The sequence below is a fragment of the Monocercomonoides exilis genome (genome assembly GCF_001643675.1).
Source record: "Monocercomonoides exilis strain PA203 chromosome Unknown scaffold3-2548433, whole genome shotgun sequence".
NCBI classification, from domain to species: Eukaryota; Preaxostyla; order Oxymonadida; family Polymastigidae; genus Monocercomonoides; species Monocercomonoides exilis.
Genome location: NW_027150548.1, coordinates 2,248,623 through 2,275,206, shown reverse-complemented (window position 1 = coordinate 2,275,206; position 26,584 = coordinate 2,248,623). Strand labels below are relative to the sequence as shown.

The window sequence follows — 26,584 nt, the reverse complement described above, 5'->3', positions numbered from 1 at the left end:
AAAAGACTTATTTGAAGGGAAATTTCAAAGAGGTTGTTGCGCTAATCGGACGCGAACAAGTTGAAATATGAAAGCTGATGAAAATATAATAATTGAAAAACCTTCGAATATGATTGAAGAAATGCATGTTGAAGAGAAGAAATAGATGATGTAAAGCAACAAGCGGAATTTGCCTTTGATGAAAAGGAGAAAATAGATGAAGAAATGACGAAGAAATATGTTTATTTGAGCTGACGTTAAGGATTTTGAAAAAATTAGTGATGATATATACGTCAGTTGAAAAAGCTATGAAAGCTCATGAATTTTTCTATGACATGGAAAATGGCGAAAATGAGAAAATGAAGGAAAGGAAAGAACGTAAGAAAAAGTTTATCATTTCCATTGATTTTTGTGTCAACCGCGCTGAAAGTGAGTGTTTGAGTTGGAACAAATGTTGAGGTGAGGAGGGTGAGAGAGGCGTCTTGGAGGAGGGAAATGAAGCCAGTGAGGGCATACTCGATGGTGGCACATGGGGTCTGTTGGGGTCTGCCACAGGCATCGACATCAGTTCCATTGCTGGCAACGATTTTGTTCTGGTCGATGATTGGAAGCCATCCATTGTACACACTGCTATCTGCAGTTCCTGCATTCCACACTCTTTTTGTTGGAGTTGTTGAACCGCATTGCTGGAAAGGAGATTGAGTGATGCTGCTTCCATTGAAGAATACATCATTCCCTCTGCCATTAGTTGCAGTGTTGCTATCGAAGAAGCAGAATGTGATGAATTTAACTCCACTCATCCAAGGATATGGAGGATAAAAACACATCGCTGCACCTCCGCGTGTAGAAGATGCATTTGTCAATTTGTTATTTCTAAACTGACAATCATTGATTGAAAATTGATTTGGTTTGTTAACTGGACTGTGATGAAATGTTAAAGAACCAGTGGAATCTCCACCAGTATTTGCGATGCACTTGCATTTGATGAACAAGAATTGGCCGTTTGAAGAAAAATCACCAATATAAAAATACCATCCAGTTCCATAAATGCTAGTTATTGAACAATTTTCGACTTTGTTATCAGAAAATGAATAAATGGAAGATGATTGTCTGCCATCAATATCAATTGCACCTCCATGAGGAGCAGAACAGTTTGAAAAATTTGATTTTGCAATATTCTCATTTTGCAAACAGTAACTGTATAACGCTCCACCACCAGTATCGCCTGTGATCGAACATTTGTTGAATGAACAAGAAGTGATTGTGAGGTTGGCATTTACACAAAAGACTTTAAGTGCTCCTCCATGATCGTTTCCTCCATTTGAATCTTTCCATTCACACCACTCAAAACAATGGCTATTCTCATCAAAAGTGGCCAATCTTCCAGGTGATTTTCTTTCAGTTTCAGTTCCAATATGAACGATAGGTGCATTTGATGAAGATCGAGTTTGATGAAGGAAAGAGGTGTTGAAGGCAGAGAGAGAAGTGGAGGGGCTGTTGAGGGAATGGAAGAAAGAGAGTTGAGTGGATGACAATAGAGATGTGAAGAAAGAATGTTAAAATCAAAAAATAACAATTATTTATTTAAAATTCATTAAATTATTAAAAATAAATAATTTTAACATTAATTTGCATATAGTGTTGAGATTTTCAATTATTTTTTCACAAACAATTTTCAATATAATTTATATGATGGCAAATATGAATTTCTTTTTGTTTCTCTTTTTCTCAAATCTTTTTAGAATTGAAATTCTTTTTATTCCAACAAAGAATCGAAAAATCATTGTTTTATACTTCTCCCAATCATCAAAATACCTTCAGTTTTATTTTCTGAATAATCATTTGTTCATTGAAAATTTTATATTAGATAAGAGAATGGTTATTTTTTGTTATATCACTTCAGACACTTATTATCAGTATTATTTGATGAAAAGAAACAAAAATAAAATAAAAATTAAAATTAAAATAAAAATAAAAATTAAATAAAAATTATTTTCTACAGAAATAAATGAAATTAGCAGTTCATTTGAAATTGAAATGCAATATCTATCATAACATGAAATTTTATTGGATTATTCTTCTTTTGGAAACTATTTGTTCAGTTTATTGTTTCTTTCGTTTCATAAGCTTGATAAAAATATGGGGAAAATAAATTTGAATTTTTCAAAATTTTTTAAATATCAAACTTTCAGAAAATTTCATGAATCAATAATTCAACAATTACATCATGTTTTAAATATGTGAAATTTGAAAACGGGTGTCAAATCAATGCAGTTTTCTGACAATTATTGAACACTGAATATTATCAGGATATATCAGAATAAAAAACTATTTTGATAATTTCTTTGTAAATTTATCAACTTTTGTGCTTGTTTAATTCTTGAAAATACAAAGATAAAATGAACAAAAATATAGTTATAAAAATAAATTTTCATACTTTTGATTCAACAAATGGGGGAAAATACGGACTTTGGAGCTTTTTATGCACAAAGCAAGCAAAAAATGTTTTTCTTATAACATTTTTGCACTTTGCCAGATTTAAAAATTTATTTGATTTTCATTTCCGTAAACAGGCATTGTTGAAATCATAACTTCAAATTTTCCAGCATTTCACGAATTTCAAAAAATGGACACATTTTTATTGTGTTTTTTTGAACTCAAAAAGTCAATGAAAAGTGCATAATTTTTCAATGAAAATACCTAAAACAGAATATGTCAAAATTTTTTTTAAAAGTTCATTTTGTTTAATTATCATAGAAAATAAAAATATCATATTTTAATCTAATTTCTGTTCACACTCACCAAATTTTGCTGATATAAAAACAAAATCAAGACATTGTTTTTATATCTAATTTCAGGAAATTTCATAATTGTGAACTGAAATTTGATTGAAATTTGAAATTTTTATTTTATTTGAAAATTTAACAAAATGAACTTTTCAAAAAAATTGAGACATATATAGCCCCAAATTTTGATTCTATTCTTGTTAATTGATTTCGAAATATAGCAAAATTTCGTACGACCTATTTCATAAAATCTTTCAAACGAAATTGTTTATTTGATCGAAATAGAATGCAAATCGATTTTGAAAATTATTTTTAACTTTTTTTGAAATCGTCATTCAAAAAAAAAAAATAATTCTTCGAAATAAGTTGCAATATATATAACCTGATGGATTTTTGCTTCGTTCAGAATAACATCAAATTTTTATGGGAAAATGAATTTCTTTCATTTATGAAGAAACAAAAAATCGAAATTATGAAAAAATAATGAGAAATATTTTCACTTGAAAAATCTTCATTTTTCAAAAATTGAAAGCACAGTTTTTTGATGAGATAAAAATTCAGGGAATTTGAAGGAAGAAGGATAAGTTATTTATTCGTATCACAAAAAAATATTATCTCTTTAGAAAAAGAAATGTATTTTTTCGAATTTCAATATATATTAATGCCAGTGAACAAAATCAGTCTTATAAATGGAGCGATAATTTCACAAATAATCACCTATTTGCGGAAAACAAAAAATAAGATTTAACTCATTTTATGATAGAAATTTTTTAACCACTTAACTTAATTATTTTCTAATTTTTTTTTGACAGAAAGATGTGCAACTGATAGAAGAGACAAATATAATTTCTTGTTTTAATTTTTACCAGAAATGCAAAAATGAATCATTTATTTATAAAAATAAAGAACAATTTTTAACAATTTTTTAAATCAAATTTACCATTATAATAAATTAGTGTAAGATAATTGTGGAGTTTTGATCATTTTTTTGAATGTGGCTTTTGAAATTGTGTTTAGTTGTTGAATTTATCCTAAGTGATGACGATACGGTAACGTATTATGTGCACTACAAAAAGGGTGTGAATAGCGAAGATTGCGGAACAAAAGAAAAGCCATGTCTTGAGTTGCAGTATTTGATAAAGAAAACCAGCAATGATTTGAAGCGTAACATATCTTTAGAGCCATTCACTTATTATATTGATAAAATGGACATTCTTAAAGGTGAGGTAACTGTCTTCAATTCAAAAGAAACTGATCAAAACTGCTGTTTGGAGAATGACAAAGGTGAGTATTTTTTCAAAGTTGAAAACGCAAAACTTTCGTTGGAATATATAAACATTACATTAATATGGAAAATTGATAGCTTTCCCATTGCCTTTATTTTGAAAAATTCATCAGTTTCACTTAAATGTCCAATATTTTATGCAAATTACCTTGAACCAGGGGAAAAAATGAGCGAAGCTCATCAGGTCATAACTGCAGATACTTCAAACGTTACCATTCGAAACGTTCATTTCACAGATCTTTCAAATTACGACAAAAAACATTTGAAAGATACAGAAGTTTGTAATTGGAATCATGCCTGTTTCGAGCTAAATAACTGTACAACGGAAATACATGATTCGGACATATCAAGCACTTTGGGGGCTTTGTTCATGAATCAAGGCACACTTAAACTGAGTAACGTAGAGTTTTCTTCGTCAATAGTTGAAAGTGTGTATAATTCAAGAAGACCTCTGACGTGCATTGGAGATGGCCTCGTCAATGCAAGTGGTACTTATGAAAAATTTGGAAGCGACGAAAAGGGAAATTTCTTTGACCTGAGAAAATGCCGCGCGGCTGGAACGTCGCTCACGGAAGATCGCGAACCGTTTTTCACTCCGGTTATCAAATCCGTTTCGAGTGCGGAATTTGTTAGCGGAGACATTTACTCACTGACGATATTTGTTTTGCATTATCTGCCATGCGAGCTGATGTTCTGTGCAAACGGGACGGACAACGAGCTCCGGAAGCTTGCCATCACGCCTGTCAATTCGAGTTATGTTCGAGTTGAAATACATGAAAACGACTTCCCAGCGAGGTTCAATGCCACTTTTGAGTATCCTGCTACGAGCAAAGCATACAAGCAGTCCCGCCCGTTTGTCGTCGACATGGACGATCTGCTCTTCCGAAAACGCTCGTCAGACAACAGGCACAGGCTGACACCTGGCGGCATCATTGCCATTGTCGTTGTGGTTGTGCTGCTTGCGCTGTCCGTTGTGACTGTCGTTACTGTCATCTGCATCGTCACCCGCCGCAGGAAGAGGAACAGCGCGTTTGTCGGGGCGAGCCTGGCTCCGATGATGGGTCAGCCGGCGGTGGGTGGGGGATACGACAAGAATGCGTATGCCTATCAGGGCTATGCCGCAACAGCTGCTGCACAGCCTGCCCTTTATCAGCCGAGCAAAATGCAGACGAACCAGATGGCAAGTTCAGAGGCGGAGATTAAACTGCCGGAGAGTGTGGAGTTGGGGAAGTCGGTGTACTAGTCGAAGAGAGGGGAGAGGAATGAAATTGTAATTTGTGATATTTTTAATGAAAATGATGTGTGGGACATATCATTTTCGGAGTTTTATAGGTATTGTTGTTTTGATTTTATATATAAATTTTTTAAATGTAATTTAATGTTAGTTGTCAACAATACTTTTTTCTGTTTAGTGTTGCATTTATAACGCAGTTTGAAAGATATCACATTCACGTGTTGAGTTTATTGGAAAATCGAGCAGATTTTTATTTTATTTTATTTTTTTATATTCCATCCAACTTTTTAATTTTTATTTTTTGAATTATATCATTGAAGGGTTTTCTTCATTTCGGAGGATTTTGCTTATGACTGCAGATATTTTAGTCAATACCTCGTCCTAATTTCTAATGTTTCATCATTTTAATGATCATTGTTTAATGAATATGTTGTGATTTTATAATAAAAATACAAAGAGAACTGAATAGAAACATTTGGGAATAATAATGCTTTTAAATTCTTTGCGTTTTCATGAAAACTTTTTTATTGAAAATAAGAAAAGAATTTCATTTCATTAATGAAATATGAATAAAAATTTTCTGATCTAATAAACTGGCTTTGATAGGTTAAGTGGGTTAAACACAAATAAAGTTGGCTAATTATTAATGGAGTTTTTGAATACAAATCAAACCAGAAATCCATCCTGAAAAATTGCAGGAAGTGTATTTTCAGTTTTTTCTTCGTTCAAAATTTCTTATTGGCATAGAGAGTTATTTTTTTTTTTAAAAAAATATCATTTTTTACAACGGTTTTTCTCTTTTGCTTTTAAATGGAATTGCAACAAAACATCATCAAATTGAGCTTTAAAGACAAAAATCAAAAACTGAATTTGTGAGTTGAATGATTGTTTCGCAAATATTTTTGTGTCTATTTTGAAGAAGACACATAAGATACGTTTATAATTTGGTTAAATAACACCACAAAGGGAAATTGAAAAGCTCTGATAAATTTCATTGTCTAACACAAAAATAACTGCAAAAGTGCACTTTATGAAGCGCGGAAGATTATTATCTTGCATTCCTTTTCTTCTTCTTCTATATCCTTTTCTCCATCCTTTTTGCAACTTTCTCTCACTCTCCCAATGCTCTCACAACCCCATCGATGGTGCCATTCTCCCCAACCTCAACAGCCCTTCCACTTCCATCTCTGCCTTCAACACCTCTTTCCTTCGCCAAACACGCTCTTCATCAAATGATCCTGTGAAATATATTGGATCTGAATCTCAACAAGAGAAATTAAGCAGATTGTCCTTCACTGCTTTGAACAGCTATATCTTTGAGTGGTGTGAATGGAATGATTCAAATGGACAAAATGATTATGGTGGTGCTCTTAAAGTCAACTGCACAAATGCCAACCTCACCATCACTTCTTGTTCATTCAACAAATGTTCGATCACAGGCGATTATGCTGGTGGAGCATTATACAGTATATATTTGTCAAATGTGAACATCGTTAAGTCCAATTTTTCAAACTGTTCTGCTACTCGCGGAGGTGCAATTTGTATTGATGGTCAAAAATCATCTTCTGTGTATTCATTCTCAGATAATAGAGTTGAAGGTTGTAAAATAAATGGTACTGTTGGAACTGGCTGGTATTTTCATGTGTATAATATGACCTCAGCAAGCCAATTCTTGTTTTCCAAATGCAAGTGCATCTCAAACTCTGGAGGAGATTCTGCTGGTTCTCTCACATTTCATTACCCTCCAGGAAACAAACCAAGTATATTTTTAATTAATGATTGTCAGTTTATAAACAATAAATTGACAAGCACTTCAACTTCCTATGGTGGTGCTGGTATTCATTGCACCAGAACATATGATTGGATGAGCGGGTTCAAATTCATCACATTCTGTTTCTTCGATGGCAGTTCCGCCACAATTGGAAGAGGAAACGATGTGTTCTTTAATGGTAATTCCATAGCTCAATCTCCATTTGAGAATTGTGGTTCAACAACTCTAACACAAAGAGTGTGGAATCAAGGAACAGCTGACTTCACCGATAAAAACTACAGGTTTAGGCTTTTCTTTCCAAATTCTCCAATGAAATGCTTTTCCTGCTTCCATCTCTCATTTTTGCTTTCTTTATCATCTCCTCTCGTCTCTTTCCTTCTTTTCTCTCTCTTTTCATAACTTTTGATTTCTCTTGTAATTCATCGATTTGCCTTCTTTGTTGTTCTGCTTTTCAATTTTTTCTCTTCTAAAGCATCTTCCTTTTCTTATCCAAATACATTTCTTTGTGTAAGTTGCTATTTCTTCTCTCCTCTTCCCTATCATTCTTTAATTCATTCAAAAAATATCTTCCATCTTCTCAATTCCATTTTCTTTCTGAATCCCCTCTCAAAATAATCTCTTCACTCGCTTTCTCTTTCTCTTTCTCCTCTTCTTTCATTCTTCTTTTTCTCATTTTAATTTGTGAATATTTCCTTCAGCTGCAAATTTTCTTCTTCTTCTTCATTTCATTCACGATCTCTGATTTCAACGCAGAATTCGAAGAAATTCAATCAGATAATGAGGATGAAGATAATGAAGGAGATGCTGTGTGAAATGTTGTTGATGTGTTTGAAGAAGAGGAAGAAGAAGAAGATGGTAATGATGATGATGAATGGATTGAATAAGACGATTAATTGTTGAAAATTGAGAAGATGAGAGCCAATAAATATCAACGGAGAAATTCATTGAAATTCTCTTCTTCTGTTTCTTTTTCTTCTGGCAAATAAGATCCTCCAAATCCTTTTTCACTTTCAGCTCAATCCTCTTTCTCTCTCTCCAACAAAAAAAATATGAAATATTGAGCGATCCCTTTTTCATTCCATTTCTTTCAATTTTTCGCTTCCCTTCTTTCCTCAAAAATAATTCTTCGCCAAAGCCCAACGCCAGGCATCTTCGAAATATCTTGAATTTCATCTGTCCGTCTGTATTTTTCCTTTCCTGCTTTTCTTCTTTTCCTTCAAAGCCATCTAATTCCTCATTCTTTCAGCATCAAAAATAAAACAAAATTATAATCACTTCAAAAAAAATAACAATATCAAACCTTCTAAACATATTTTTAAGCCAATGCCTATATTTTATTCAGTTGGTATCTGTTTTCCTCCAATTCAATTTTATAATTCCTTCCGTTTTCGAGTATTTCATCATCTGATTCTCCTACCATCCTTTCCGTCAGTTGTTTCTCCATCAAATGCATCGATTTCTTGCTCTTCTGAAAAATGTGAAATTCATGTATTCTGCTCAAATTCCACCCTCATCATTGAAAAATATCCTGTTTTTCGTCTGAAAATATCATCTCCAATTCCCTTCCCAATCCCTTCATCCTGGCAACTTTCCATATGAATTTGCTGGCTCAACTCGATGGTCACCCTGCACAACGAAATATCCCGCTTTCATTCATTTTCATTCATTTCCGCCTCCTGCCCTGAAAGAAACACAAAAACATTCAACAGATAAATATTCATATAAAGAAAAATAAATAAATACCAAACCGCTCTTCGACTGTATTTTGCCAGAATGCATATCTCCACAGCCATCATCATTCAAAAAATAAATCAATCTCTTTATTTCAGTCTCAGAATGGTCAAAATGCAACACTGAATGCATCTCCACAAAATATATCGTATATCTCACTGAAGGGTCTTTTCAGCCCGTACACATTGCGTTGCCTGTCAGGATGTGTTTTTTTTGTTTTTCTCATGATCCTCTCCTTTAATAATATTCTCAACCACCCAAAGAAGTATATCACGTTTATTTCATCAACACCAGGCACATGAGGGATAAGGCGTATACAAGTGATGGAAGAGGATTATTTGTGAGAGAAGGTGGGGGTTGAGTATATTTTTGAGAATGTTAATGCTTCAAGAGGGGTTTTTGATTGATTGAAATTCTGAGACAAAGGGGTGGGGAAGAGCGGGTGGAGATTTGGAGAAGAAAATGGAGAAAACATATAGAGAAGTGACTGGGGATGATGAAAGAGGACTGATTGTTGATGGGAGAAATGGATTTTGAAGAGAAAGAAAAGAGGGCAAAGGCGGGAAAGAAGAAGGAAAATGAGAAATGCTCAAATGGAAGAGGGGTATTTTTTTATGAGAGGAGAAGATTTTATGGAAGAAAATGGGAAAGATGAAGAAAAGGAGGGGATTGATATTTTTCAGAGAATTTTGTGAGCTGAATGGAAGAGGGGAATGGAAAGGAAAGGAAATTAAGAAATATTTTCATTTTTTGTTTCTCAGTGAAGTGCAGAACAATTTCAAAAAGGCAGAAACGAACTGAGGATGTCATCTTTCATCAACCAATTTTCTTCGGCCTTCAACAAATATTTCGATAACGATTGTTTGCTCTTTGTCAAATCAACTTATTGAATTCGATATTTGGCCCAATCAACGACTTCACCCAAATTAATCTCAACGTCTTCTTTAGGAATGTCAATTGACTGATTGCGCATTTCCCTATTACCACATATATTCACATTTTTTCGACTTGAACTTCATCTTCGTGGTCATCGTGGAATCATCATCTTCTTCTCCATCTTCTTCTGATAATACTCCTTCATTCAATCAACCATCTTCCTCATTTCTCTATTTGCAAACACAAAATTCGCCTACTCACAATTCACCTGTTTATTCATCGACAAGCATGCCTGTTATGAATCGCTAACCAAAAACACACAAAATCTTCTTCATTCAAATTTTGCTTCTTCGTCTTCTTCGTCTTCTTTGACTTCAACTTCATCTTCGTTCTTCCTCAATAATTCGCACATTCACACAGCATCTATCTTCATTTCAACAATTGTGTTCATCCATTTATTCTTCAATGCCTTCTTCAATGAACAACAAAAATGATACTGTTTTTTTCATTTCATTTAACTTTAGTTAAATTCAGGGCCAGATCTCATCTATTGTTGCTATTTGGAAAGACACAAAGAATTACTTATTACAACGCATAATGTCAGCTGAAGTTAATAAAAATAGAAAAGATACTTAATTAAACAAGAATAGTCTATTAGCAGCGTGAAATAAAAAAGGAGGATGCTTTCCCCCTTCTTTCAGTGAATGAAGGATACACAGGTGAAAAAGAAAAAGAATTGGAGAAATCCTTTTATGAAATGGATGGGTTCCAAAATGGCCTTCGGCAGATTTCACAACGTCATGCTCCTTCAACAAATCGCAGAAGATGAAACAAAGAGAGAAAGCGGTTGTTTTAGGAAAATCAATAATCGAAGGATAATTCTATGAAATAAGTGCGTCTGCAGCGCTCAAAAAAGGAGAAATTGGAGTGATAAAAGAAACAGATATTTTTGAAGAGATTGTTGATATGCTTGAAGAAATGTATTTTGAAGATACGACAGCAATGAATCTTTTTTCATGAGCTTAATTTGTAGTTGATGGAGAAGAAAAATTAGATGAGGTAATGACGAAGAAATATTTTTGTCTTGTTGATGGTATGGATTTCTGAAAAAAATAATGATGATATATACTCCAATTGAAAAAGCTATGATAGCTTATGAATTTTTCTATGATATGGAAAATGGTGAAAATAAGAAAATGGAAGGAATAATATAGAAATCAGAAAAAAGTCATTATTTCCTGTTGTTTTTGTGTAAACCGCGCTGAAGGTGAGTGTTTGAGTTGGAACAAATATTGAGGAAAGGAGGGTGAGAGAGGCGTCTTGGAGGAGGGAAATGAAGCCAGTGAGGGCATACTCGATGGTGGCACATGGGGTTTGTTGGGGTCTGCCACAGGCATCAGCATCAGTTCCATTGCTGGCAACGATTTTGTTCTGGGCAATGAGGGGGAGCCAGCCATTGTACACAGCGTTATCATCTTGTCCATTATTATACACTCTTTTTGTTGGAGTTGTTGAACCACAATTCTCAAATGGGGATTGGGTGATGCTGCTTCCATTGAAAAACACATCATTTCCTCTGCCATTTGTAGCCGTATTGCCATCGAAGAAACAGAATGTGATGAATTTTATTCCATTCATCCAAGAGTAAGTTCCATCAAAGTATATTCCGGCTCCGCCATAAGTGGATGATGAAGTTAACTTATTATTGATGAACTGACACTCAACGATTGAAAACAGGTTGGGCTTGTTATTTGGAGGCCAGTGAAATGTGAGAGAGCCAGCAGCATCACCACCAGAATTTGAGATGCACTTGCATTTGGTGAATAGGAATTTACCGTTTTCTGGAAAAGCACCAATATAGAAATACCAACCAGTTCCACACCAATACGTTATCGAACAACTTTCAACTCTGTTTTCTGAGAACGTCCAAACAGAATTTGATTGAGGACCCCAAGAAGTTACTGCTCCACCATGAGCAGCTGAACAGCTGGTGAAGTTTGATTTTGCAGTGTTAATATTCAATAGTTGCCCACAGTATAACGCTCCTGCTTCCCCAGTAGTTGAACAATTGTGAAAAGAGCAAGATGTGACCGTGAGACTTGCATTTATGCAAGAAACAGAAAGTGCGCCACCATAACTTTCTCCACCAGTTGAATCATTCCATTCGCACCACTCAAATTTATGGCTGTTCTCATCAAAAGAAGTCAACCTTCCAGGTTTCACTCTTTGAGATTCAGTTCCAACATGTACAACAGGATCATTTGATGAAGAACGTATTTGTTTGAGGAAAGAGACATTGAAGGCAGAGAGAGAAGTGGATGGGCTGTTGAGTGAAGAGAAGAAAGAGAGAGGAGTGAATGGAGAGAAAGAGATTGAATTTTGCCATTGAAAAATATCGAGAATTTGCTTCAAAATATGAAATTTTATCAAAATGAATATTTTCAGCATTTATTTGTATATTGTATTGAGATTTTCAATTATTTTTTTTCAAAACTATTTTCAATTAAATGTCTTTATTGGAAAGTGTTCATAATTAATTATTTCTCTTTTTGTCAAATCTTTTTAGAATTGAAATTTTTCTATTCCAACAAATAATTAGAAAAATCATTTATTTTTTCCAACTTTATTGTCAAGCTGTCATCTGTTTTATTTTCTGAAAGATCATTTTTTCAATCGAAAACACCTATTTGATTAGAGAAAGTACTTCTTATGTTTTGTTCTTCAGATGCCTTAATAATAATTACTATTTTGCAACCAGGAAATGAAAAATTGACTTTTAAAAATGATTATTAATTTTTGATTTAAAAACGAATCAATAGTCAAGTTCGACAATAACTTGATACTCAAAAATATTTCCTTTAAAAAAATCATTGTTGTTGATTGAAAATATGTAAATTTGAATGAAAATTTTTGGGATTGAAGGACTTCACTGATTTCGATAATTTCTTCGTTTATTCACTTTTCAATTCTGTATTATTGGAATCATTTTTCAGAAAAGCCATGAACAAAGGATTCTCAAAAATGATGGATTCTCAATTTTCTGTCGAAACAATCCAGTGATGTTTTGATTGATATGTGAGTTTATTCAAAGATATTTTCACCAAATCATTCTTTTCAACTGAATAAAAAAATGGAAAATAATTATTAACATCCCAGTCATCATTTCATGAATATTCAACAAATATTTATCATCACCTTTTTTGAATCATCTTTTTCAATCGAATGTTATCACAGTGTCAAATATTCATTATCACTATTTTTGTTCTTGTGAGAAGCTTTTTGATGAAAAAAAATATTGTGTGTTCTTCTTCAAATGATCCATTGTGAAGACCAAAATCTTTTTCATATTCTGAACGAGAAAAGTGATATTCTCCATTATCAAGGTTGTCTGTCCTTGACAACAACAGTTCAATATTGGGTGATTATCTTTGAAATCATAACAATAATCAATTTTTCAGTGTTATCATTTAATTGTTTTTCAGACATTGATTCTGGAAATGCGAATGTTTGAAGTGACAAATATTTCAAACAAAGGTTGAAAAATAAACAAATAATGACATCCCACTGCAATATTGTCCTTTTTTTTATTTTGAAAGAAAAAAGTTGAAATTCTCTATTGAAATTTCTTTTGAAAAATTGAAAAAAAATGTTTGAGATATTAAATCAAATGAAGATGACACTCTCAATGGAAATGACTCATTTCATAAGAAACAATGAATAATAGAATATAAATCTTTTATTTTTTGATATGCATTTCAAACAATTAAAGTCTTATTCATTGTCGAAACAGTTGGAAGGTTTTTCCATTTCTTTTCTTTTTATGCAATACAGTCGAAACCAGATATAATCACATCGGTTTTTGCACAACTTTTTGTGACTATATCCGATTGTGATTATACACGATGATGCTTTACACAGAAGAAAATGAAAAATAATTTTTGAAATAATTTATTTTGGGTAAATTTTTCCATTTTTTTTAATCCTACACAACCACACATTTTTCAATCGAAATAACAATTTTTTATGTTTTATTATGTTATTTAGACTTATTTAAACATTATTTCGTGAAATCAAAAAAATGAGATTTTTGATCAAATAGTAAATTTTTCAATGAAAAATCCACCCATAATGAAACGAAATGTAATTATATATATTTAGCTCTGTGATTATATGCGATGAAAAATGAATGAAAAGCAAGCAAAAAATGTCGGCGCATCGAGAAATGTGACAATAAACGAATGTGATTATATTCGACGTGATTATATCCGGTTTTGACTGTACCAAAAAACAAAACAAAACATTCATTTAAATATTTTGTTTTGTTTGCAAGCACCATATAGCAAATTTTTTTTTGAAAACTTCCTTTTGTTTAATTATCAAATAAAATAAAAATCATATTTTTTAAATCAAATTTTTGTTCCAACTAATAAAACTTCACCAAAATGGAAACAGAACCTAAGAAATGTAATTATTTCCTTTTAAGAAAAGAAATGTGAGTGGGAACAGAAATTTGTTGAAAAATTGATTTTTGTTTTTTTTTTTGTAAAATTCAACAAAAAAAAGTTTTAATGAAAAATTGACAATATCATCTTTTTTTCATTAAAAAATACATCATCCTTGATTGGTCAATGCAAATACAGTATCAAATAACGATAAATATCGCAGATGAAGTGTTTCTATGAATTTCAAAGATTATTTTGCTAAATGATAAACAGTGGAAATATTCACACCAAAGTCGTGAATGAAAAGATTTTTCATAATTAATCAAAAAAGCCATCCCTAAATTCACTTTCACCATTATATTCTTCTTAAGTTATTTATTCACAAATAAGTGGGGGAAAAAATAATTTCATAATTCCGAGTATCCAGAGTTCAAGCCAGAAAACGAATATTTAATATGCGATTGGTTTATTTCGATTTCTTGTTGAATTTTGTGTTTTCAGTTTTCTCAGAAATAAAAATTTTCTGATAATTTGATATCATTGATTTTTGATGAAAACGCGAAAATGAAACAAAATGAAATTTTAATTATTGATTCAAAAATTCATTTCTATAATTTTTTAATTTTCATTTTCATTGCAGAAAACACAAGGCAATTTCTTTTCATCAAAAAGAATAATTTGAAGGAAAAATGAAACAATTTGAGCAATTTCATTTTTTTAAATATTGCAAACTGCAAAAGCTCTTTCAACAAAATCAATCCATTATAAAGCATCTTTTTCATTCTTTGATTTCCTTTTCGTTCCATCTCTCACTTCCATCACTTCTCTCATTCTCACTCAATTCATTCACATCAACTACTTCCTCTTCTCTCTCTTCCACTTCCACAAACATCAATGCAATCCCCTCTTTATCCATTCATTCATCCCTCTCCATCTACTCAACCATCTTCCTCCACACCCACAACCCCATCGATGGTGCCATCCTCACCAACCTTAACAGCCCATCCACCTCTCTCTCTGCTTTCAACACTTCCTTTCTCCACCAAACACGTTCTTCATCAAATGGACCTATTGTACATGTTGGAACTGAAACAGATAGAAAGAGACCAGGTAGACTGACTTCATTTAATGTTGAAAGTCATCGCTTTGAATGGTGCGAATGGAACGATTCAAATTGCGGAAGTGATCATGGAGGTGCTCTGAAAGTCAACTGTACAAATGCAAATCTCACAATTACATCTTGCACATTTCACAATTGCTCTTGTACAGGTAATGGCCACGGCGGAGCATTATATTGTAATCGTTCGTTGAAGACTGACATTTCAAAATCAAATTTCACAAGTTGCGCTGCGGCTAATGGAGGAGCAAATTGCATTGCTTATCCTCAATCAAATTCTGTTTATTCATTTTCAGAAAACAGAGTGGAAAGTTGTAAAATAACAAATTGGTGTGGAACTGGTTGGTATTTTGCTCTAGATTATAATCAGTTAAATTTTCAATTTTTGTTTTCCAAATGTAAGTGTATCTCAAATTCTGGTGGAGATTCTGCTGGTTCTTTAACATTTTATAATCCTCCAGGAAACAAACCGAGTCAATTTTTGATCAATGAGTGCCAATTTATTAACAATGAATTGACTGCCTCCTCCACACGCGGAGGAGCTGGGCTGTGCTGCATGTACACCTTCACTTGGATGAGTGGAATGAAATTCATCACATTCTGTTTCTTCGATGGAAACACAGCAACTAATGGCAGAGGAAACGATGTGTTTTTCAATGGCAGCAGCATCACCCAATCACCATTTGAGAATTGTGGTTCAACAACCCTATCGAAAAGAGTGTGGAATCAAGGAACTGCAGATAATGTTGAGTACAATGGCTGGCTTCCAATCATCGCCCAGAACAAAATCGTTGCCAGCAATGGAACTGATGCCGATGCCTGTGGCAGACCCCAACAGACCCCATGTGCCACCATCGAGTATGCTCTCAACGCCTTCATTTCCCTCCTCCACGATGCCTCTCTCACCCTCCTCACCTCAATATTTGTTCCAACTCAAACACTCACTTTCAGCGCAGCTGATGCAAAAATCACAGGAAATGATAAACTTTATCTGATTCTCATACAAATTCTTTCATTTTCTCATTTTTGACCATTTTCCATATCAGAGAAATATCCTACACCTATCATCTTCTTTTCACCAGAAGTTTATTTTTTTCAATCTATCTTTAATCTCCGCTCATATAAAACTATTTCTTCGTCATTTCTTCATCAAATTTTTCCTTTTCATCAAATATGAATTGAGCTCAAGAAAAAAGATTCATCGCTTTCATCTCTTCAAATAGGATTTCTTCAGGCATATCAACATGCTCTTCTAAATTTTCCTTTCCTTTTCATTTTCAACAATTTGCTCCAGTTTCGTATCTGTGTAATCTGCAGAAGGCTATTTTGGAACACATCCATTTCAAACAAAAATAGCTTGAATACTTTTTCTTTTCACTTCAGATGCTTGATCTTCAAAATCAAAAAAGTCAGATTCAATCTCTGTTTTCTGTTGAATGCCTGATGATCAGCTTTTCTTGGTTAAACATTGTGCAATTTCCTTTGTAAAATAACATTAGCTGTTATTCTGTGAAAGAATGAATAATCCTTTTGTCTTTCTGAGTAAGAATGAAAGATGAGGCTTGGCCCTGAATTTGACGGGAGTTGAATGAAATGGAAATGGCACTTCTTGATTTTCAACGAAGAAGGCGTTGAAGAAGAAGCTGATTTGAATGAAATGAATGAAGTTGCTCAAATCGCCTTTTTTTCATCACGAGAATTGTGAATGAAACATGAAATGATGGCGTATGTGGTGAATGGACGATGAGAAGAAGAAAAGTTAATGAAGCTATGTTATGTACAATTTAGCGTCTTTGCTGATTTGGATGAATGAATGCATCAGAAGGCCAATTGCCGATCGAGAAGGAAGTGAGATGAATATTGCAAAAACAATGCAGAAGTTGAAGAACACCAAAAAGGAAGAAAAAAAGGCGGAAACGAAGGAGAAAAAGGTTAAGATCACAACGAAGAAGAATGAAAATAAAAAAACGAAGAAGACGAAGAAAAAGACGAAGAAGAAGGTGAAGAAGAAGAAGAGAAGTAGGTGTAATATAGCCCAAAGGCAGAGGAAGATTGGATTGTTTGAGTGAATGAATCAGATGAGGATGCAGAAAGCAGTGAAGAAGAACATGAAACAGAAGAAGAAGAAGAAAGAAGAAGAAAAGAATGCATTGAAGATAATCTTGCTTGTTTTGATGTTGAAATTGGTGATGAATCAGACGAGGAAGAAGAAAGAAGGAAGAAGATGAAGATTTCAGAGAAATAGAACCCATCAAAGAAATACAAACACCATTCACGTTTCTGCTTCTCCCTTTCCTCTTTCACAGTCCAATCATCAATCATCAATCCAATTTTCTCCTTCTCCCTCCTCTTCTCTGAATATTCTTCTTCTCTCTGAATATACCTTCTTCTTCTTTTCCTTCTTCATATTTCTATTGTTCTTCTGCTATTTCTCTGCTCCTTTTTCTTTCTCATCTCCTTTTGATCCATTTTCTATTTCATTTATAAACTCTCCCAAAAAATCAACATTGCTCATCAAACAGCAAACATTTGCGTGTGGCTGAGTCAAACGAAGATAATCATCCGAATGGAGACATGAAACAGACTGTGATTGAAGATGACGTTGATGGAGGAGAAAGTGACGATATCCATAATGGTGATGAAAATGCTGAGGAAAATAAAAGCGAAGAAGATGAAGATGAAGATGAAGAGGAGGAAGAAACAGTGCATCTGAAGAGTGTGGAGGCGGAGAAGGCATTTGCACATATGAGCAACCAGAGCCTTCACAAGTGCTCCAAAAGGGAATCTTCGACAGCATTGACGTGTGGGAGACACTCTCAAATTGTGTGCTGCTAGATAGAAACAATTGCAATACAATCACAACTACTCGAATTCGAGATCATATATGAAGAGGAATATGAAGAAGAAGAAGAAGAAGAAGAAGAAGAAGATGATGATGATAGAGGAATTTGTTTGCATTCTTCTTGTTGAATCACAACAGAAGCACTGCTGCATGGATGCTCAAAATGAGGCTGACTCCCAACATTCAATGAATTTGAAGCGGATGATGGTGAAGGATGATGCTCATTCATCATCTTCCCTCTTTTCAAACAATTCCGAATGTCATTGAACCGACCAAGAAGACGATTATTTGCCGCTCCTCTCTTCCCTTCCCCGCCTTCTTCCCTCTGTTCTCCCAAAGGCGGTAGAAGAGGCAGCGTTTCTTCCTCACAAAATGACCCTGGAAATTTTTCAGGCTCGCCAAATGAGTCACATTATTTATCCCCAGTCATATTCTTTAACTGCTTTTGTATGTTCCTTTGGCTTTTGAGGATACGGGAATGCTTTATTGTGGGTGTCTTTCTCCAATCCCTTATTATCTGTTTCTTCTCTTTTTCTTCCAAATCAATCGAACTACCCTCTCTCCCTGATTCCTCATTCATCTCTAAACCACTTTTCGACATTTCCACCTGTTCCACATCTTTTCCCACTTCCTCTGCACTTCCATCTGAAGTCATGCCCAAAGATCCATCTGCTGCTTCTTCTTCTGCTGCTCTTCTGTTCTCCTGTTGAATGCCATTGGATGGAGAAGAACTGCACACTTCAGGTTTCATTGGATGCTGCTTGCTTACACCCACCTCAGTCTCTGCCTTCACAAACCTCAGCCCGCTCATCCCAAGCGCCTCCACAATCAAAGGCGCCATCGCTTCTTCCAGCTTCCCCTGGTTCTCTTTGATTCTCTCCACAAACTCTCTGTGAGCTGTCGGATACTCGCTTTTCTCCTCATTCCTATCACCTCCCTCTGCCTCTTCTCGCTCCTCCAGCACAGCCAGCGCAATCGCTGCTTGTGACAGAACCACATCCTCCATCCTCATCCCCGCTGCCGAAAGCCCCTTCTCCACAATCTCCCCACTTCACACACTGCAACCCCTCGCCCCATCACTTCGTCGTCCAGTTTCACCTCCACACACCTCGACTGCGGCGATCGCGACACCAGCCGCGCTATCGCCGACGGCAGCAGCGACGGGTCAAACAGATCGTAGATCGACGGGAACGCATTCACATCTGCCGCTGAAAAGATCCGCTTGCTCCCCGACTTCGTGCTAACTTACACTGCAAGCGAAGGAAGCGGGGCGACCAGCGAAACCGAAAGTATCGCTGAAAGCGCCACATCGTGTGCACACACAACACCCCCATACAGCACCGCCCGCCGAGCCACAACATATCCATGCAGCGTCTGTTGCTCCCTCAGAAACGACAATCCGTGACTATCATACACCACAGCCACCTCTCGATGTTGTCCATCGCTCCAGCCGACTTGTTTGACGCTGCTACAGCAAATTCATCCGAAGGGTCAATCGCAGTTGCTGAAGAAGAAAAAGAAGAAGATAGCTTATCGTCTTCTGCTGCCTTCTTCTCTTCGCTTCTCCGACTCCGGAATGGCGAAGTTGATCGGCGTGCTGCTCCCGTTGAAAAAGACGAAGGCGCTGAGCGAAGAGACGACTTCTGTGCAACCCCTGCCACAAGAAGCTTTTTGAAATAGGCTTTCGTGTCGTACAACAGCTCCAATGGATCCACAAACACCACATCCACATTCGGATCAGAAAGATCAACCAGCTGTGAAAGATCGCCGTTCTCGATCGATGGGAAAAGATAAAACAAGCTTTCTTAAAAAGTTGAGTTGAAATTAGAAGATGAAGAAGTTATGCTAATTATGAATGAATAATCGTTCTGGTCTAACATTAGACGAAAAAAAAAAGTGGAATATGTGAAAAGATCAATTCAGAAATGGAAAATGCTGCAGTTGCTGTCATCTGCTCATTCTGTTGAATAAAGGCAAAAATTCCACAGAAGCCATGCGGCTTCAGAAAGATTCCACAAAATGTTTTCCTCTCCATCCTCAAAAGAAGAAGTCTGTGAAGCTGCAATTCCAGATGAAAGAAATTTTCTTTGGCTTTATGTGAGTTTTCTTGCCTGCTTTCATTTTCCAATCTATGTTCTTCCAATTTTCATTTGTAATTTTTTCCCTTCAGCTGTATAATTTCTTCGTTTCTTCTTTTCTCTCCTTTTCTCTGATGTTGACGCAATTGATGGAGAATTCAAAACAGATGAAGTGGATGTTGAGGAAATTGTTGTGTTATATGTTGTTGATGATTTGAAGCAGATTTTGAAGGTGTTGAATGAACGTACAAAATGAGTTGATTGAAGATTGAGATTTGAGAAGATAAATGAAGACAAACAAAAATGAAGATGTTCGCAGAAATCGTTTAATTTCAGTTTTTTCAACGTTGAGTTCATCTGGCAAACAAAATCCTCCGACTCATTCCTCTCCATCCACTCAACCATTTTCCTCCACACTCACAACCCTATCGATGGTGCCATTCTCCCTTCCCTTAACAGCCCATCCACTTCTCTCTCTGCCTTCAACACCTCTTTCCTTCATCAAACTCGATCTTCATCAAATGCACCTATCGTTCATATTGGAACTGAAACTGAAAGAAAATCACCTGGAAGATTGGCCACTTTTGATGAGAATAGCCATTGTTTTGAGTGGTGTGAATGGAAAGATTCAAATGGAGGAAACGATCATGGAGGAGCACTTAAAGTCTTTTGTGTAAATGCCAACCTCACAATCACTTCCTGTTCATTCAGCAAATGTTCGATCACAGGCGATACTGGTGGTGGAGCGTTATACAGTTACTGTTTGCAAAATGAGAATATTGCAAAATCAAATTTTTCAAACTGTTCTGCTCCTCATGGAGGTGCAATTGATATTGATGGCAGACAATCATCTTCCATTTATTCATTTTCTGATAACAAAGTCGAAAATTGTTCAATAACAAGCATTTATGGAACTGGATGGTATTTCTATATTGGTGATTTTTCTTCAAACGGTCAATTCATGTTTTCCAAATGCAAGTGCATCTCAAATTCTGGTAAAGATTCAACCGGCTCACTCACATTTCGTTGGCCTCCACAAAACAAACCAAATCAATTTTTGGTTAATGATTGTCAGTTCATCGATAACAATCTGACTGCTTCTTCTTCTTATGGAGGCGCTGCTATTTATTATCATTCAACTTATTCCTGGATGAATGGAATGAAATTCATCACATTCTGCTTCTTCGATGGAAACACTGCAACCAATGGCAGAGGAAACGATGTGTTCTTCAGTGGCAATGCAATCACTCAATCCCCATTCGAGAATTGTGGATCAACAACCCCAGCTGAAAGAGTGTGGAACAGCAACACAGCTGAAAACGCTGAGAAAAAATGATCGATTCTAGCTTTTCTTTCCAAATTCTCCAATGAAATGCATTTCTTGTTTCCTTCTCTAATTTTTTTTCTCTGTATTTTCTCCTCTTCTCTCATTTCTTCTTTTCTCTCAAATTTGAAATTTTAGTTTTCTTCTGAATTTCATCATTTGCTCTTATTTGTTATTTCTTCATTCAAATTTATCCTCTATTTATCCAAATACATTTCTTTGTGAAAATTCCTGTTTTTTCTCTCCTCTTCTTCCTATTATTCTTTAATTCATTCAAAAAATATCTTCCATCTCAATTCCATTTCCTTTCTGAATCCCCTCTCAAAATAATCTCTTCACTCGCGTTCTCTTTCTCTTTCTCCTCTTTTTTCACCTTCTAACTCTCATTTCTGATTATTTCCTTCATCAATATATTTCCTTGTTTCCTTTTCATTTCATTCATGATCTCTGATGATGAAACAGATCATGAAGAAATCCAATCAGATGAAGTGAATGATGATAATGAAGAAGAAGCTGTGTGAAATGTTGATGTATTTGAAGAAGAAGAAGATGATGAATGGATTGAATGAGACGATTAATTGTTGACAATTGAGAAGATGGGAGTCAATAAATATCAACAGAGAAATTCATTGAAATTCTCTTCTTCTGTTTCTTTTTCTTCTGCAGAGGAGAAACATCTGAATCCTTTTTCACTTTCAGCTCAATCTCTTTCTCTCTCTCCAACAAAAAATATGAAATATTGAGCAATTCCTTTTTCATTCCATCTCTTCTTCTTTCGCTTCCCTTATTTCACAAAAAATCTTCTTTCCTCAAAAATAATTCTTCGCCAAAGGTTAATGCCAGACATCTTCGAAATATCTCGCATTTCATCTGTCTGTCTTTATTTTTCCTTCCTTGCTTTTCTTTTTCTTCTTCAAAGTCAGCAAATCCCTCATTCTTTCAGCATTCTTTAAACAAAATAATAATAAATTCAAAAAATATATCAACAAACCTTCAGAACCTATTTTTAAGCCAATGCCTATATTTTATCCCGTTGGCACCTGTTTTCTTTATCAATTTCATTATTCCTTTCGTTTTCGAATGTTTCATCATCTGATTCGCAAATCATCCTTTCCATCAGTTGTTTCTCCATCAAATGTAGCGATATCTTGCTCTTCTGAAAAATGTGAAATTTATGTATTCAACTCAAATTCCATCTTTCTCATTGAAAAATGTCCTGTTTTTCGTCTGAAAATATCATCTCCAATTTCCTTCCCAATCCCTTCACCCTGGGCACTTTCCATATGAATTTGCTGGCTCAACTCGATAGCCACCCTGCACAACGAGATATCCCGCTTTCGTTCATTTTCATTCTTTTTGACCTCCTGCCCTGAAAACAACACAAAAAACATCAAAAGGCTAATATTCATATAAATAAAATAAATAAAGAACAAACTGCTCTTTGACTGTATTTTGCCAAACAGCCTCATTTCCACAGCCATCATCATTCCAAAAATAAATCAATCTCTTCATTTCAGTCTCAGAATGGTCAAAATGCAACACTGAATGCATCTCCACAAAATATATCGTATATCTCACTGAAGGGTCTTCTCAACCTGTCCACATTGTGTTGCCTGTCAGGATGTGTTTTTTTCTGTTTTTGGCATGATCATCTCCTTTAATAATATTCTCAACGATACAAAAAAGTATTTGATGTTTATCTTGTCAATAACATGAACATGAGGGATATGGGGCAGAGAAGAGATGGAAGAGGATTATTTGTGGGAGAAGGTGGGAGTTGGGTATTTTTTGGAATGTTTATATTTCGAGAGGGGTTTATAAATGAAAGAAATTCTGAGACAAAGGGGTGGGGAAGGAGCAAGTGGAGATTTATAGAAGAAAAGGGAGAAAATATATAGAGAAGTGGTTGAGGATGATGAAGAAGGTGATTATTGTTGATTGGAGAAATGGATTTTGAAAAGAAAGAAAAGAGGGCAAAAGTGGAAAAGAAGAAGAATTTTCTGAAGCTTTCAAATGGAAGAGGGGTATTTTAATGAGAGGAGAAGATATTTTGGAAGAGATGGGGAAAGATGAAGAAAAGGAGGGGATTGATATTTTCTGAGGAGTTTGTGAGCTGAATGGAAGAAGGGAATGGAAATTGAGAAAAATCAACATTTTCAATTTTCGAGGGGAAAGGAGAGGAAATTACAAAAAGAAAGTCAATAAACTTTGAAGAAATACAGCAAGATTGATTTTCACAATCTGTTCGTCACATATTTAGTGATTGAATTTTTTCTGGCCAATCTGAAGTGAATGCATTAAATGAAACATTTCGGCCAATCAACGACTTCATGCAAATTATTCTCAACATCATAAATATCGTTCGACTGATTCCGCATTTCTCTATCACATCATTTCCATCTTTTTCTTCTTCTTCTTCTTCTGATAATTCTCCTTCATTCAATCAACCATCTTTCTCATTTCTCGGTTTGCAAACACAAGATTCGCCTTCTCACAATTCACCTGTTTATTCATCGACAAGCACGCCTGTTATGAATCGCATTGCAAAAAACACACAAAATCTTCTTCAGTCACATATTGCTTCTTCTTCTTCTTTAACTTCAACATCTTCTTCTTCTTCTTCTTCTTCTTCTTCTTCTTCTTCTTCTTCTTCTTCTTCTTCTTCTTCTTCTTCTTCTTCTTCTTCTTCTTCTTCTTCTCCTCCTCCTCCTCCTCCTCCTTTTCCTTCATTACCTTCTTTTTTTTCTTCTACTGCTTCTTTATCTTTGTATTCATCTTCGTATTCAACTTAACTTTTATCTTCATCAGATATTTATGTCTTTTGTATTTTCAGAGCCAACCGACAAACATCATTATTTTTATGTTTTTGAAGAGAAAGCAATGAAACCACTCAAAGTTTGCAAATGAACTGAAGATATCAATCTTCATTGACAAATAAATGCGAATTGGCCAATATTATTTGTTATTGGGGTTTTATATTCCTTCTGAAATCAACTTGTCAAATGTGACATTTCACCAACTGACAACATCATACAAGTCATTTTTTTCATCTTCTTCAGAAATGCTATATGACTGATTGTTCATCTCTCAATGATCTCATCTTCTTCATCTTCTTCAAATTCTATAATTTCTTCTGCGATTTGTCCTTTCCCACCAGCTATGCCATCTTCACCATTATCTTTAACTCCTTCAATGCCATAATAACTCACTTGAAGTTGAATCAGATCATCGACCTTCTGATGCATTTAAACTGTTCAATTGGAAGCGCAGACAAATTGAACTAACAATTATTTCATTCACTTTTCTTCCTCTCAACGACCGTTCACCAAATATGCTTTCATTTTATGTTTCATTCGCAATTCTCGTGATGAAAAAAGGCTTTTTGGACGAATTCATTCATTTCATTCAAATCAACTTCTTCAACTCCTTCTTCGATGAAAAACAAAAATAATGTTGAATTGTTCATTTCACTCAACTCCCCCCGAATTCAGCTCCAGGCCTCATCATCGATATCAATTTGGAAACTCAAAAGCTGAAGTTATATGTCAACGGAAACGATTCTATTTTTAGCCAAGAAAAGCTGTCAGAAGGCGTGCAATCAGCAAGAAAATCGATTCTGACTTTTTCGTTTTTTGATTGAAAGAATTCACAGAAAACAGAAGGAGCAGGGCAGAAGACGTTATTTAGAACGAACGATGATGTAAATGATCTTCGAGAGATTTCTCAATGCGATACACCTTCTGTGAGCCATTGAAGATGAAATAAAGAAGAAAATCAATTTAGAGGGAAAGGCTTATATGAAAAGAAATTGTATGAGATATTAGCGCTAATCGGATACAAGCATATTGAAATCGGAATGTTGAGGAAATAAATGTTTTAAAGAACTTTCTGATATGATCGAAGAGATGAATATTGAAGAGGAGAAATCGACGATTTCTTAAAGCAACGAGCTTTGTTTTCGTTTGATGAAGAAGCCAAATCAAATAGAAAATGAAAGAAATATGTTTTTATCTGAGCTTATGTTGTGCTTTTTGAAAAAATAATGATGATATATACTCCAATTGAAAAAGCTATGATAGCTATAGGAGTTTTCTATGATATGGAAAATGAAAGAATTTATATGAGAACCTGAAAAAATTCATCATTTCATTTGATTTTTGTATTTGGAGAACGGAATGTGAGAGTCTTTGTGGGAGTGAAAGTGGAGACGAGAAGAGAGAGGGAGGCATCGCTGAAGGGAGCAATGCATCCGAGAGCATACTCCACCGTGGCACATGGGCTTTGCTGTGTTTTGCCACAGGCATCGATATCGCTTCCACCATTTGAGACTATTTTGTTCTGGTTGATGATTGGAAGCCATCCATTGTACACACTGCTATCTGCAGTTCCTGCATTCCACACTCTTTTTGTTAAAGTTGTTGATCCACATTGCTGGAAAGGAGATTGAGTGATGCTGCTTCCACTGAAGAACACGTCATTTCCTCTGCCATTTGTGGCAGTGTTGCCATCGAAGAAACAGAATGTGATGAATTTTAGCCCGCTCATCCAGGAATAAGTGACATCCAAATAGATGGCAGCACCTCCATATGTCGAAGAAGCAGTTAATTTATTATTTATAAATTGGCAATCATCAACCAAAAACTGAGTTGGTTTGTTTTGTGGAGGATTATTGAATGTGAGAGAACCAGTAGAATCTCCACCAGAATTGGCAATGCACTTGCAGTTTGTGAACAAGAATTGAGCATTTGATGGCATATCATTGAGCCAGAAATACCAGCCAGTTCCACACCAATATGTTATTGAACAACTTTCCACTCTGTTTTCAGAGAATGCCCAAACGGAATTAGATTGAGGAGTCCATATTTCCACAGCTCCTCCATGTCTCGCCTGGCAATTTGTGAAATTCGATTTTGTGATGCTGATTTGTAATAAATATTGACAGAATATTGCTCCACCTTCTCCACTTCCTGTGGTTGTACATTTACTGAATGAGCAAGAAGTGATAGCGAGATTTGCGTTTGCGCAAACAACAGAAAGTGCTCCACCCCAATCACTTCCTCCATTTGAATCATTCCATTCGCACAACTCAAAGAGATAGCTATTCAATTCAGTAAAGGAC

The 26,584-nt window shown here is 35.0% G+C and overlaps 3 protein-coding genes across 3 annotated transcripts; 1 reads left to right on the top strand and 2 right to left on the bottom strand.

Annotated features, from left to right (window-relative positions):
- The first annotated feature begins 3,709 nt into the window (after window positions 1–3,709).
- On the top strand, window positions 3,710–5,877 carry MONOS_7968 (uncharacterized protein). The gene is made up of 2 exons (XM_067878335.1): window positions 3,710–5,382; window positions 5,436–5,877. The coding sequence occupies exon 1, from the start codon at window positions 3,758–3,760 to the stop codon at window positions 5,291–5,293; it is 1,536 nt and encodes a 511-aa protein (XP_067735482.1). The 5' UTR covers window positions 3,710–3,757; the 3' UTR covers window positions 5,294–5,382; window positions 5,436–5,877.
- Window positions 5,878–17,991: 12,114 nt separating this feature from the next.
- On the bottom strand, window positions 17,992–20,643 carry MONOS_7969 (uncharacterized protein; the record flags this gene model as incomplete). The annotated part of the gene is made up of 5 exons (XM_067878336.1): window positions 17,992–18,441; window positions 18,652–19,112; window positions 19,172–19,307; window positions 19,478–19,867; window positions 20,544–20,643. 5 exons carry the CDS (start codon window positions 20,641–20,643, stop codon window positions 18,053–18,055), a joined length of 1,476 nt encoding a protein of 491 aa, XP_067735481.1. The 3' UTR covers window positions 17,992–18,052.
- A 4,968-nt stretch (window positions 20,644–25,611) lies between these two features.
- Window positions 25,612–26,220, bottom strand: MONOS_7970 (uncharacterized protein; the record flags this gene model as incomplete). Its single annotated transcript, XM_067878338.1, has 1 exon — window positions 25,612–26,220. One exon carries the CDS (start codon window positions 26,218–26,220, stop codon window positions 25,612–25,614), a length of 609 nt encoding a protein of 202 aa, XP_067735480.1.
- Window positions 26,221–26,584: the final 364 nt, after the last annotated feature.